The 15,746-nt window shown below is 40.3% G+C and overlaps 1 protein-coding gene across 2 annotated transcripts in view; it reads right to left on the bottom strand.

Moving 5' to 3' along the window:
• Window positions 1-15,746, bottom strand: part of macrod2 (mono-ADP ribosylhydrolase 2) — a 570,945-nt gene that overhangs the window by 33,611 nt on the left and 521,588 nt on the right. Inside the window, exon 10 of one of the 2 annotated variants that reach the window (XM_058379542.1) lies at window positions 9,624-9,668. The exons of the other annotated variant lie outside the window; for it this stretch is intronic. Coding sequence (XP_058235525.1) covers window positions 9,624-9,668 — 45 coding nt within the window. The remainder of the gene's footprint in view (window positions 1-9,623; window positions 9,669-15,746) is intronic. 2 annotated transcript variants of the gene reach the window in all.

The raw sequence follows: 15,746 nt of genomic DNA, 5'->3' as shown, positions 1-15,746 counted from the left end.
AAAGCCATCACGTGAATTATTCATGAGACATAAAAGAGGAAGAAAAGGTGAGTGACAGTGTCAGGATCAACAGCTGTAGCTCTGCAGCCTACTAGCTCATGCATTACATTTGTATTTGTGTGTGTGTGTGTGTGTGTGTGTGTGTCTGTGGCGGCTAACCATTGTGAAGGAAGGAAGGAAGCATCATGTGGTGATGTGGCTGAGGAACTTCCAGCTCCTTTAGTTGGAAAATGCAACTACATTTTTAATCCATGTAAACTGGAGGCTCAGACTTCACACACACACACACACACACACACACAGTAAGTTTTTTTTCTCTCACAATTCCCACTATCACTTCCCACTTCTTTTCTCTTCTCTCTGTTGGCATGCCCCTTCACTGCTATTCATCTGCTGAATACACAGTTAACAGACTGACCTTAAGCCCTACATCTTGATCTGCTTGTGTATCTGGCTACCTCTTAATCCCCCAAATGCCAAATCATACACAAGTTGTGCAATAGCCTTCCCAGTAGGCTTTCCTTTGGATTCCTCCCACTATCTACAACCATCTTTTCCCCTCTTGATTTGCTTGATTTCTTTTTTTCCTTCATTTTTTTTGGCCTGCATTCTCTGGAGCATCTTGGGTTGTATCACAAAGTGTCTTTTTCAGCTCACAGGCTGCTCATGGATACTAACGTTTGCTTTACATACACTGTGTATGTAATCCATCTATGCTAATAAACATTACTTTCCAGCGGGGTACAAAAAATAAACAGAATAGCTGGCTTTAATAGCTAGAGTTTTAGTTGCCTGGAAAGCTCTGGTCAGATAACAATGTATAGCGTTCTAGTTGGCTGGTTAAGTGGATTAATACAGAGTGGATCATGGGAAAAGTACGAGGATGTTGTCACATAGCGCCACAGATGAAAAGTCAGCCTGGGTAAAAAAAAAAAAAAGCTATAAGATTTGGTGTTCTGACTTTACACATCATTAACATAATATTATTTAAAATATTATTTTCTTTTGATGCTTATAAATATGTGTACAGTCTGTCATCCAAGATGAGACGGTTCTCTCGATCAGATAGGTTGCGCGAATCAGAACAGCATCAAAGTACATCACCGCAAAGTGTATTAACATTTACACCCAAGTGATGTGAAAATCAAAAGGGTTTCTATGTAGTAAGGTTTTTTATTTTTCTGACGGAATATCTGCTTGTCCCTGGTGCCTGGGATACTAATTTGTCTCCTTCTGCCTTCCAACATACATAGTACACATTACTATTTTGTAAAATCTGAATTTTTTTTGGATTAGAATCAGCATTTAATGGTGTGCACAGATAAACAGCCCCCAAAATAGTTTTATATATGTATGTTATTAATGATAGGGTCACCAAATAAACATTATTTCCAGGTGCACGGTGTCCTCTGGGTGTTCCTATGAAATATGCTACGCTTTTAAAACAGGGTAGCTTGCTATATAAAGAACAACACCTAATGGCTGCAAATCAGAGGCACAGTAATAAAGTAATCCTACTTCCATTTAGGTCTATAAACATGCTCCAGCAGTAAACAAAGTACTTTTAATACTTGCAGTGTTACTGATGAACTTTCTGTAGTGTTCCAGTTCTCAGAAGATATACTGCAATGCTAGTTCATAACATCTCCCTCTTTTCTCTTGGGTTCAAGCTGCTTTTATTTTATATATATATATATATATATATATATATATATACATATATATACATATATATACATATATATATATAAATAAATAATTTGTAAACAAATAGTGTTAATGCTTCGGCTAAATAACATTAAGAGATCAGTATTTGGTGGAATAACCCCGATTTGCATGCGTTCTGGCTCCATGCTCTCCACCAGTCTTTCACATTGCTGTTGGGGAACTTTATACCACTCTTTTTGCAAAAAAGCAAACAGCTCAGCTTTGCTTGATGGTTTGTGACCATCCGTCTTCCTCTTGATGACATTCCAGAGGTTTTGAATAGGGTTCAAATCTGGAGATTGGGCAGTGGTCTCTTATTTTTTTCCAGAGCTGTATATATATATATATATATATATATATATATATATATATATATATATATATATATATATATATATATATATATATTTAGGGGGAAATGACGTTTGAAAGATTGTTAGTGTCTCTGGTTACTGTAGCTAGTTAGTAGATTTAGCTTGCTTTGCTAATCTGCCAGTTTTACTAATTGAGTACTGATTCATACTTAATTTCTTTTGCGTTTAACTAGACATCTTATATATATATATATATATATATATATATATATATAAAGATACTAAGATTTCTCATCCAAGCTAAAAAACAAAAAGCAGTAATAGATGCCCACAAAAAACAAACTACAGGTAACGTGTCACCTGTTGTGTAACTGTAAGGCAGGAAACAACACAAACAGCCATGACATGACTTCTTGTTCTACTCCAGTTGTTCCAGAATAATCCAGTGATGACGCTCTTTAACAGCGTTTTTGCTTTTTTTGGTTTCGTTCCGTTTTTAATCTGAAAATGAATTTATTTAACCGCTTTTTAGCTTTAGCTTCTCTCACACATCTATCAGCTTGCCTTACACATAACGACTCCGAAAGCCAAAGGCAGATGCTTCATAATTTCAATGAGTCACAGGGTTGACGTGCAACTAATCAAGTAATGGATCCTGACCTTGCCTCATGTCTACCTATTTAATCTTTAATTAACATGCTTAAGGATGGAATAGGAAATTATTATTTCATTCCTGAATATTAACACACTGAATATTTATGTTTGTCACTGAAAAACACTGCAAAGTCTGACATTTCCTTTATATATATATATCTATATCTATCTATATAGATAAGCTTCATGCATCTTCAAGATGCTGATTTCAGAGCAGCCGATGAAAAGCCACTTCTCCCCAGAGACAGCACTAATAATGTTTCTTTGTCATTAGCAGCACGGCTGAAAGCTGCTTTGTTCTGACCCCAGTTAGAGAGGAGTCCCTCGGGGAGCAGAAAACAAAAAACTTAGCGTACTTGTGTAGCATTGGGCCATGCATCAATTAATAAGTATAAATAAATCCTACTTTGTCATTTAGTCTATTTTCTAATCTGAAGCATTAGACTGTTAGCCACCGTGTTAAATTAATGTCAGTACCTCCAACCCCAGAGAGCATGTGTTCTGCACATTTATCCTCTGCTATTTTACAGCACGTAAGGTGTCAGAGTACTACAGGCTAATTAAATGACACCTCTTTACAAGTGAAAACGGAAAATGAATACGTGATTATAAAAAAGTTTATATTACAAAGCTTGGCTCATCATTTTGGCCTCAACACACCACCCCTTCGATCAGTATTCATCTGTAACAGCAAAGCCTGTCATGTTTTCTTCTTCACTTATAATGTATGCTCATTAATGTGTTATAGTTATGCAATACACTTAGATTCATTAAAATATTAGTAGGAACAAGTACTCACCAATTTAAAAATAGCAGTACCATGTGTGTGTGTTTCTAGTGTAATCACATTTCCCCATAGGACAGGGGTCTCCAATCTTATCCACAAAGGGCCAGGGTGGGTGCAGGTTTTCATACCAATCAAGCAGGAGTCACACCTGATTCCACCTTTTTAATCAGTTGATCTTGTCTTTCAATAGACTCAGGTGAGGCTTCTGCTTGGTTGCACCCACACTGGCCCTTTCTGGATAAGATTGGACACCCCTGCCATAGGATAAGCTACTACATCTGCCCTCCTCACATATACATATATATACTGCTCAAAAAAAATTAAAGGAGCACTTTGAAAACCCATCAGATGTCAATGGGGAAAAATATCATTCTGGATATCTATACTGATATGGACTGGGTAATGTGTTAGGAATGAAAGGATGCCACTACATTTGATGGAAATGAAAATTATCAACCTACAGAGGGCTGAATTTAAAGACATCCTGAAAATCAAAGTGAAAAAATGATGCAGCAGGCTAGTCCATTCTGCTAAATTTTCATTGCAGCAACGCAAAACGGTACTCGGTAGTTTGTATGGCCCCCACATGCTTGCATGCATGCCTGACAATGTCGGGGAATGCTCCCAATGAGACGACGGATTGTGTCCTGGGGTATTTCCTCCCAGATCTGGACCAGGGCATCACTGAGCTCCTGGACAGTCTGAGGTGCAACCTGGCGGCGTTGGATGGACCTGTCCTCAAGGTGTTCTATTGGATTTAGATCAGGCGAGTGTGGGGGCCATTCAGTGGTATCAATTCCTTCATCTTCCAGGACCTGCCTGCATACTCTCGCCACATGAGGCCAGGCATTGTTGTGCACCAGGAGGAACTCAGGAGTCTGACGATGGCTCCAAGGATTTCATCACAATACCTAATGGTAGCCATTGTCTAGCCTGTAGAGCCTGTGGAGGATCCCTCCATGGATATGCCTCCCCAGACCATCACTGACCCATCACCAAACCGGTCATACTGAAGGATGTTACAGGCTGCATAACGTTATCCACGGCTTATATATATATATATATATATATATATATATATATATATATATATATATATATATATATATATATATATATATATACACTACCAGTCAAAAGTTTGGACACACCTTCTAATTCCATGGTCTTTCCTGATGTTTATTTCTTTCTACATTGTAAAACAATGCTGAAGGCGGCCGAAATACACAATAATGTCCTTCGAACAGTTGATATTGAGATATGTCTGCTACTGATGCTCTGTAAAGCCTTCATAACGGCTCTAATCTGAGGTGCTGTTAATTGGTGATTTCTGAGGCTGGTAACTCTAAATGATCTTCCCCTAAGTTTTGGTCTTGCTTTACTGGGATGGTCTTCATGTGAGCCAGTTTCATCATGGTGCTTGATGGATTTTGCAAATGCACTTGACAATACTGTTCTTGCAAGAACTATTCCAGAACACCTGACCTTCGTGTCTTAAAATAACAACTGACTGTTGTTTTTTGTCATTACATATGGATATTGTGTTGATCCCCCTTTTGCTGCCAAACCAGCCCTGACCCATCGAGGCATGGACTCCACTGGATCCTTAGCAGCTGATCCTTTAAGTCCTGTATGTTCTGAGGTTGGGTCTCCATGGCTTGGATTTGATGCTGGATTAGATTGAGATCTGGGGAATTTAGAGGCCAAGTCAACACCTCAAACTCATTGTTGTGCTCATCAAACCATTCCTGGACCACTTTTGCTTTGTGGCACAGTGCATTATCCTGGTGAAAGAGGCCACAGCCATCAGGGAATACCATTTTCATAATGTTCATGGTCTGCAACAGTGCTTAGGTAAGTGGTATGTGTCGAAGTAACATCCACATGGATGGCAGAACCCAAGGTTTGCCAGCAGAACATTGCCCAAAGCATGACACTGCCTCCGCCGGCTTGCCTTCTTCCCATAGTGCATCCTGGTGCCACGTGTTCCCCAGGTAAGTGATCACATATAAATGCATTTTTGAGAAACCCCTGAACTTTGCTACTTTCCCCCACAGGTCAGCCTACGAGCATGAATTCATCTTATCTCTGTTCATTTACTTCTCCACACTGCCTTTGTAATATATACGATCATTTCTAATTTATCCAGTCAAAGCCTTGCATCAAATTAGTGAAGGCTCTTTCATCCTGAAATGGTGCTTAAACATGCTTATGAGAAATCTCATTAGCTTATTTCAAAGCTTTTAATGATTTTCTGTTAACCTTGCTTGCCAGCGCAGTCAGACCTCAAAAACTGATTCGACCTTATTTGGGAGGCATAATTAATTTAGGACTATTTCACCGAGGGAGAGAGATAAAGAGACAGAGAAGATGACCCAGGTCTGTTTTGATAAACACAGCAAAAATAATTCAGATTTTTTCTGATATTATTTTAATCTGTTGTAGACGGATTTAAAAACACAACTGGCAAACCCTAACAGGTCCAGTGACTTTGTGGGAAGTGCAAATCCGTAAAAAATGGTTCCACAGTGCTTTTGTGCTCTCCATTCTGATTGGTTAGAAGATTCATTTTCTAATCGTAGGTTATAATCGTAGGCCTTGTCCTAATTCCTTGTCATTTTTATAGTAACAGTTAAGTGGTGCTCCATGTAATCCAATTCTAACAGCAAACAGCTATGAAAATGTCATATTTAACAGAACATGTACATAAAAATAAAACCGTTTATATGTTGAAATTTTCCTTCACGTCTCCAGTGTCAGTGCTTTGTACCATTCAAAAGTGTTCTTCCATGGGAAAGTCTTCAGGGCAGAGGATTTCTGGGTAACATGACAAGATTATATTATTTTTAGATTACTATCATCAAGTGACAGAAGAAATGAGGCTGATGTTACAAGCTGAAATCTATGGTTGCAGATGTTCTACAACATTAAATCTTAAATCTATAAATGGGTAAATAGTCTAACATGCATCACTTCAGTAAATACAACTGGTTATAGCTGTTTTAAGACTGGATGATCTGCAAGATTGTATACAACTTTAAATGGTTAAAAAGTATGCCATCTTTATCTTTATTACAGAAGATAAATAAATACAATTTTCTAATCATTAGCAAATTTCTAAAATCTATAAAACTAGGGAAATTTAGAGGGAATAAAGCAACATTAACATTGCTTTGTGTCAGACAACACCCCCCCCCACCCCAAGAGTTTTATTCTTTACTTAGTAATGCACATCTTATTATGTTTAATATAAGATTTTATACAGTCAAGAAACATCCAATTTCCCTACTGGCCTATCAATAATATTCCTCAACAAGACCGAGTCGTGATTTAACACAGCTCTTAGAGCTAGAGGTGGTGTAAAGAAGTGTTAGGTAGAATCTTCTGGAGCAGTGAGATTACTTAATATGATGCTGGGAGGCCTGATAAATTAAACATTATTACACAAATAACGATGTTGGCTTACGTGATTAAATTTGTAAATCACGCTTAATGTCTGTATTTGAAAAGAAAGTATGGCTTTTATAGCTGAGCTAGCCTTCCGGCTGCTTTGAAGTATTGGTGCTGTCCACTCGTCTCTTGGTTGAGATAAGTTTTTGCTGGTTATTGCAACAGGGTTCTACAGTAGAGGGAATTTCCCTAAAGACACCTATACCATTGACTCTGGAACATTAATGGTGAAAGAAATCCTTCTCTAGCTTTTCTTGCTTGTAGACAAATGAATAGTGTGTCATGCTAACTGCCTACCAGCACCCTCCGGTGTCCAAATCTAATTAACTTTGGTCGGTCTTATTGGGAAAGATAGTAATTGTTTCAGCAGTATGCCAGAAAAGAAGCTGAAAGTGCAGAATTTTAAGGCAAATTTAGAGATTAGCCTCAAGAAACCCTGCACTCACCTTACACTCATTTGGCCCTGAGCAGTGTTGGGAGGAAGAATGAGCTGGGGATGATTGGAATTGACTTATACACAGGACCTGCTGATTATACGTAATGCCTTAACTGAGGAGAGAAACACATCTTGTCTTTTTTAGTCTTTTTAAATAAATTACCTTTCTTTTCACAATGATCCAAGCTATGATGCTGAATCCGTTAAAAACCTGAAATTTTATTTGATTTCGGTCTTTTGTTCCTATTAGCAAACACCAAGCACAAGACGTGAATGTCCACGTCATCTATAATAGACGAGGTCAAGCTGGGAAACGTCCAAATATTATGGTTAAGGCTTCATTAAAGCTTTAGCGGCTGTGTCCTGAATGCTAACTGAGTTTAAGAAGGTAAAAAAAAGGAGGGGATAAAAAGAGGATCTCTAAAAGAGGAAAAGAGAGAATGAAAGGTGAGAGAAAAAAGAGAGAGAGAAGCCTGATGCACTGCTACAAAAGAGGCTGAATTCCTTGTGAGAATGGCAGCCATTTGTGCTCTTGAACTGGATCCAGAAAGTCTGGCTAACTGCGGTGCTGCTAAAGGCCAGGGCTTGGCTGACAATCAGACGTTTACAAAATGAAACAGAGGCTAAGCCGGGTGAAAGTGGGTATGTGTGGGTTTGTGTGTGTCTTTGTAATCGGGAGTTCTCCTGAGCTTACGGTGGAAGTGATACCAAGAGAGAAACCTGATAAATATCATTTCGACAGTTATTTGTGGTCTTTAAAATTTGTAATTGCAACCAAATCTCAGAAGGAAAGAAAGGGCACTACTCCTCAACATAACTAGAGGATTTCAATTCACTGTAGATCTCCTCTAAGCTTCCCATTTCACAAAATGCTGGCACTGAAACACACATGGCAATCATTGGAATGGATCAACTGCAGCAGAAGGGAAGCTGATTACACTTAGTGACCGACCGCGCAAAGACTTCCTCAAATAGCCAATAGGACATGACTGCACTCTGTGTTCCGGCCAAAACGTTGAATATTATTGCACTTTGGCATTGTAAACAGCACTCACTTAGTGTCCTTCCTACTCACCTCTGTCTTTAATTCATCAGAATTTAGCACTGGTAACAGTCACTGACAGATTTCCCTCATGGAAGCACATACAGTGTAAAGACGAATGCTGCTGGCACGTCACATCAATCGAAAACAGTTAATTTGTGTGTTTTAGGGTTCATTTGGAAAAATGTGCCACTGCTGGGTCACATTCAGAGCTTTTCAGGTCAAAACACAGAGCAATGTGTGGTTTTAATACAGAGAATTGTGTAAGCATTCACTCTATTGAAATACAAAATGTGGAAACTTATGCAAGGCACACTAGGTGTAGTGTTTATTCAGAGCACCATGAATAAATGCTGCTATTTGTATTTAGGCTTGTTTAGTGTTCCAACTATTCGTCTGTGTAGCTAAACCTGAAGTGGGCGTGGCCTGGACAATATAGGTGGAAAAACTCAGTAATGGTTTGCATATTCTGACTGTGACAGTTCCTCAACCTTAGCCACATCACTCAAGTGGTCTCAATCAGAGATAAGATTTTTAATCCCCCTGACACAGTTATGATTCATGGTTCTGCACACCTGCCATATTTTCTATTTTTCCCAATGTATAAACATAGCTATGGATGAAAATAGTGTGAATGCAGCAGATGAATGTGTATTGTGATTCATTCACTGAGATCAATTTAGATAAAGATTTAGGATCGAGCTCTAGCCTCAAGCACTCGTAATACATCATCCATGCAGATGAGGTTTGTTTTCAGTTTCATTTGTTTTGTTTCTTGAATTCAGGAAACTGGGCTAAATCTGTTGCGTGTTGAAGATAATTAAGATGGCAAGGCTCATGGAAAGGCTAGCTATTTGAGCTGGAAGATGCAGAGAAATTACACAGCAAATGACTTTCACACTCAACCCCACTGACTTTTGCACAAAAAGTTGCCGCAAGAACCCGATCAGCTATTTGGTCAAACTATTCAGTCCTAAACCCGAGAAGGTCTCCTGTTCACGCCACATCTCAATTACCAAAATCCAGTACAAAGCTCTGCAATCTCAGCACACATGCAGCCAAAAATCAATTCCAGAGACCAGCGGAGAAAATGCAGACTCTCCGTTTATTGTTTATTGGTAATTGTGCAGCTGGCATGATGAACCAAAGACAAAACAAATCCTAAAATGTACTGGCATAGCATGAGGGATTTTCAGCTGTGTAATTTCCCATGTAAAGAGCTCTATCACTCACCATCCTCCGTGTGGGCCACGTTCCCCTCCTCACATTCTTCGTTATCTATCAGCGAGAGAAAGACAGAGCGAGAGGAAGATTGAGCATGCCTGGCTTGATAAGAATGGCATTGCAGTGTATTTGTTTTGCACTGATACTGTGCAGACAGTGAAAATCACGACAATATATTCACAGTGAGAGAAATCAATCATGTGATTTATGTTAAACAAGACGGTGTAATAAAATGTATTGCATCCAGTCAAAATAAACACCACAGATTCCAGACCTTGGTCTCGGTTTTAGAAATTTTCAATGCATTTAGCTTCATTTGTAGATTTTTATTTTATTTTTTTCTCATGTGGAATGCACTGAATGTTTACGGCTTGTGATGAAGCTGTTAGTGCAAATGTAACCTGACTTTGTTTTTTGAAATCTGCAAGAGTACTTGGTCTCATAATTGTAAATATTTGCCCGTCTAAACTCGTATGAAATGTTATTTTCCTGTGGACCTAATTTATAGGCGATTGCAAACAGGCCAGCAGCCTTGCTTATTTGAATCTGTTTCATTTTCATTCATTAAATGAGGCTCCTGTATTAATGGCAGTATTTATCTGTCTATGTGTAATTTTCTCTTCGAAATCTCCAAAGCTGTTGATTTGCACTTTAAACTATGCAGAGTTACTTTTTAAATTCATAACAGGGTCGATGTTCTATCCATCTGTCCATGTCTCATCTTTCTTCTAGTCTTGTGTGTGTGTGTGTGTGTGTGCAGAAGTTTGGCATGCAGTGTAATGTAATTCTCTGTGTGTGTTTTGTGTGAATTGACCTACTACTGAAATGTCCATGACTATGCAGCAAAACATCTGATAATGTAAAGAGCTTTCTATATGCTGTTATTCTTGAAAGAATCTCTTTAGTTATCGAGGTTGAGGTTAGAGTAAGGAGTAAGTTTAGGATTCAGTATAGTACATTCTTATTACATACAAGTAGCTATATACATATGCTATACATGTATAATAGCTACTGTGTGTGTGTGTGTGTTTGTGGAGGGACCAAATGACCTCATAAGAACAGGAATATACAGTATGACAGTTTTGATTTTCTTGGGACATTCCTTGCGAGGAAAAATAATTTCTAACTTGGGTTGTAATAATGATTCGGATGGAAGGATGGAAAGTCCTCACCAGGCTTGTTTAGACAAATCTGCATGTGTGTGTAGCTCCAGCTTTAAAGAGCTGTGCTTCTGTCACTTGTGTACTTGTGCGCACACACGCACACACACACACACACACACACACACGCACACATACACACACACAACCCCCAGCTAAAACTCAAGTTAAACACTCATGTCATGTGTTCTAGGTAGACAGTGTGTGTTAGTGAGCCATCTGGCTAAAGCGGACAGACTTCTGCTCGAGTCTAACACACAAAAAAGTACGGTATTCTCTTTCTTTGAATTTTTTCTTTCAGAACTAGTCAGAAAAAAACCCCTTGCATTCACAGCCATAACGGCTGAGGGCATCAAAGGGGAAAATTTTATTTTCATGACCATCAGTGCAGTGGTGATGATTTAAAACTATCAGTGAAACAGAGATTGGCAAGTTATATATAAAACTAGAGTAAATATTAATGCTTTCAATCTCTTAAAAATTCTTCTAGTCTGACAGCAGCTGGCACATCTGCATCTGTTACTGTTGAGTTAATGAAACATAATGGAAATACATTGCTCCTTTGTGTTTTTCTTAATGGCCAAAATGTGACAATGTGTCATACTGGAAATCATCACACTACAATACTAGAGAAATAAAATAAAAAAAAAAAAGAAAAGAAAAGAATTGTTTTGTATGTTGAAATGAAGCTCGAGTCGAGTCACTTCATGTAAAACAGATTGCAGCGTTTATGCCTCCATCAACCGTCTCTTCCTCTTTCCCCAAAAATAAACGGTAGCACAGATGTATTGCAAAGGGAAAAAAAATCAACAGCTAGTTTTCATTAAGTACTAATCCCAGCAAATAGCCTTCTTCACTTCCCTCCATCAGGTTTGTCTCTCCTGCACACACACACACAAATCTTTAGGGAGCAGATTGCGTTCTGGAACTCTTTCGATTTGCCTGTGTCCAAGTTCATTTTAATCAGTTACACAGCCTCCCAAACCAATCAGCTCCTGCAATCAATCAATTACACCGCTAGTTTGTGATGAAAAACAGAACGCTCTTCCAGACGAATTAAAAAGTCTCACTTGACGAAACAAAGTCTAACCTCAGCCTCACCTGTTCTAAGGATGTGCTTCGCAGTAGCTGAAGTGTGACATTGTTCTGCTTAACCTTAATGTCTTGTTCACTACTTGGCAATGAATTTCCTGTTGTCCAGACAAGCCGCTGCTTTAGAAAACTGCTGTATTCTACTTTTTGTATTAGCATTTTTTTTTAGAGATATTTACAAAAACATTGGGATTCAGACCTCAGATTCGGACCTCAGATTCGGATCTGAGATTCAGACCTCAGATTCACACCTCAGATTCAGACCTCAGATTCAGACCTGAGATTCACACCTCAGATTCAGACCTCAGATTCACACCTGAGATTCAGACCTCAGATTCAGGCCTGAGATTCACACCTGAGATTCACACCTGAGATTCAGACCTGAGATTCAGACCTGAGATTCAGACCTGAGATTCAGACCTCAGATTCAGGCCTGAGATTCAGACCTGAGATTCAGACCTGAGATTCAGGCCTGAGATTCAGACCTGAGATTCAGACCTCAGATTCAGGCCTGAGATTCAGACCTGAGATTCACACCTGAGATTCAGACCTGAGATTCAGACCTGAGATTCACACCTGAGATTCAGGCCTGAGATTCACACCTGAGATTCAGACCTGAGATTCAGACCTGAGATTCAGACCTGAGATTCAGACCTGAGATTCAGACCTCAGATTCAGGCCTGAGATTCAGACCTGAGATTCACACCTGAGATTCACACCTGAGATTCAGACCTGAGATTCAGACCTCAGATTCAGGCCTGAGATTCAGACCTGAGATTCACACCTGAGATTCAGGCCTGAGATTCACACCTGAGATTCAGACCTCAGATTCAGGCCTGAGATTCAGACCTGAGATTCACACCTGAGATTCAGACCTATGATTCACACCTGAGATTCAGACCTGGGATTCAGGCCTCTGATTCAGACCTGAGATTCAGATCTGAGATTCAGACCTGAGATTCACACCTGAGATTCACACCTGAGATTCAGACCTGAGATTCACACCTGAGATTCAGACCTGAGATTCAGACCTGGGATTCAGACCTGGGATTCAGGCCTCTGATTCAGACCTGAGATTCAGATCTGAGATTCAGACCTGAGATTCAGACCTGAGATTCAGACCTGAGATTCAGACCTATGATTCACACCTGAGATTCAGACCTGAGATTCACACCTGAGACACAGACCTGAGATTCAGGCCTCTGATTCAGACCTGAGATTGAGACCTGAGATTGAGACCTGAGATTCACACCTGAGATTCAGACCTGAGATTCAGACCTCAGATTCAGACCTGAGATTCACACCTGAGATTCACACCTGAGATTCAGACCTGAGATTCACACCTGAGATTCAGACCTGAGATTCAGACCTCAGATTCACACCTGAGATTCACACCTGAGATTCAGACCTCAGATTCACACCTGAGATTCACACCTGAGATTCAGACCTCAGATTCAGACCTCAGATTCAGACCTCAGATTCAGACCTGAGATTCAGACCTCAGATTCACACCTGAGATTCAGACCTGAGATTCAGACCTGAGATTCAGACCTCAGATTCACACCTGAGATTCACACCTCAGATTCACACCTGAGATTCAGACCTCAGATTCAGACCTGAGATTCACACCTGAGATTCAGACCTCAGATTCAGACCTCAGATTCACACCTGAGATTCAGACCTGAGATTCAGACCTGAGAGTCAGACCTGAGATTCAGGCCTCTGATTCACACCTGAGATTCACACCTGAGATTCACACCTGAGATTCAGACCTGAGATTCAGACCTGAGAGTCAGACCTGAGATTCAGGCCTCTGATTCAGACCTGAGATTCACACCTGAGATTCACACCTGAGATTCACACCTGAGATTCAGACCTGAGATTCAGACCTCAGATTCACACCTGAGATTCAGACCTCAGATTCAGACCTCAGATTCAGACCTGAGATTCACACCTGAGATTCACACCTGAGATTCACACCTGAGATTCACACCTGAGATTCAGACCTCAGATTCAGACCTCAGATTCACACCTGAGATTCACACCTGAGATTCAGACCTCAGATTCACACCTGAGATTCACACCTGAGATTCAGACCTCAGATTCACACCTGAGATTCAGACCTGAGATTCAGACCTCAGATTCAGACCTGAGATTCAGACCTCAGATTCACACCTGAGATTCACACCTGAGATTCACACCTGAGATTCAGACCTGAGATTCAGACCTCAGATTCACACCTGAGATTCAGACCTCAGATTCAGACCTGAGATTCACACCTGAGATTCAGACCTGAGATTCAGACCTCAGATTCACACCTGAGATTCAGACCTGAGATTCAGGCCTGAGATTCAGACCTGAGATTCAGACCTGAGATTCAGACCTCAGATTCACACCTGAGATTCACACCTGAGATTCACACCTGAGATTCAGACCTGAGATTCAGGCCTCTGATTCACACCTGAGATTCAGACCTCAGATTCACACCTGAGATTCAGACCTGAGATTCAGACCTCAGATTCACACCTGAGATTCACACCTGAGATTCACACCTGAGATTCAGACCTCAGATTCAGACCTCAGATTCACACCTGAGATTCACACCTGAGATTCACACCTGAGATTGAGACCTGAGATTCAGACCTCAGATTCACACCTGAGATTCAGACCTCAGATTCAGACCTCAGATTCAGACCTGAGATTCAGACCTCAGATTCACACCTGAGATTCACACCTGAGATTCACACCTGAGATTCACACCTGCAATTCACACCTGAGATTCAGACCTCAGATTCACACCTGAGATTCACACCTGGGATTCACACCTGAGATTCACACCTGAGATTCAGACCTGAGATTCACACCTGAGATTCACACCTGAGATTCAGACCTGAGATTCACACCTGAGATTCACACCTGACATTCACACCTGACATTCACACCTGAGATTCAGACCTCAGATTCAGACCTGAGATTCAGACCTGAGATTCACACCTGAGATTCAGACCTCAGATTCAGACCTGAGATTCACACCTGAGATTCAGACCTGAGATTCAGACCTGAGATTCAGACCTGAGATTCACACCTGAGATTCACACCTGAGATTCAGACCTCAGATTCAGACCTCAGATTCACACCTGAGATTCAGACCTCAGATTCAGACCTCAGATTCAGACCTGAGATTCACACCTGAGATTCAGACCTCAGATTCAGACCTCAGATTCAGACCTCAGATTCAGACCTGAGATTCAGACCTCAGATTCAGACCTCAGATTCAGACCTGAGATTCACACCTGAGATTCAGACCTGAGATTCAGACCTCAGATTCAGACCTGAGATTCAGACCTGAGATTCAGACCTCAGATTCAGACCTCAGATTCAGACCTCAGATTCAGACCTCAGATTCAGACCTCAGATTCACACCTGAGATTCAGACCTGAGATTCAGACCTCAGATTCAGACCTGAGATTCAGACCTGAGATTCAGACCTGAGATTCAGACCTCAGATTCAGACCTGAGATTCAGACCTGAGATTCAGACCTCAGATTCAGACCTCAGATTCAGACCTCAGATTCAGACCTCAGATTCAGACCTGAGATTCAGACCTCAGATTCAGACCTCAGATTCAGACCTCAGATTCAGACCTCAGATTCAGACCTGAGATTCAGACCTGAGATTCAGACCTCAGATTCAGACCTCAGATTCAGACCTCAGATTCAGACCTGAGATTCAGACCTCAGATTCAGACCTCAGATTCAGACTCTCCCTCGCTGACTCTTTCATGTAGCCACAATGTGAAGGTGAAACTGATGTTTAGTTAAAGAAATAAATTAAAAACACCGGAAGTGTCATTTAAGGCCATTATTAAATCTATACATTA

The sequence above is a fragment of the Hemibagrus wyckioides genome, linkage group LG03, assembly GCF_019097595.1.
Source record: "Hemibagrus wyckioides isolate EC202008001 linkage group LG03, SWU_Hwy_1.0, whole genome shotgun sequence".
NCBI classification, from domain to species: domain Eukaryota; kingdom Metazoa; phylum Chordata; class Actinopteri; order Siluriformes; family Bagridae; genus Hemibagrus; species Hemibagrus wyckioides.
The sequence above is the reverse complement of the archived record's forward strand: the minus strand, read 5'-3'. Positions and strand labels throughout refer to the sequence as shown.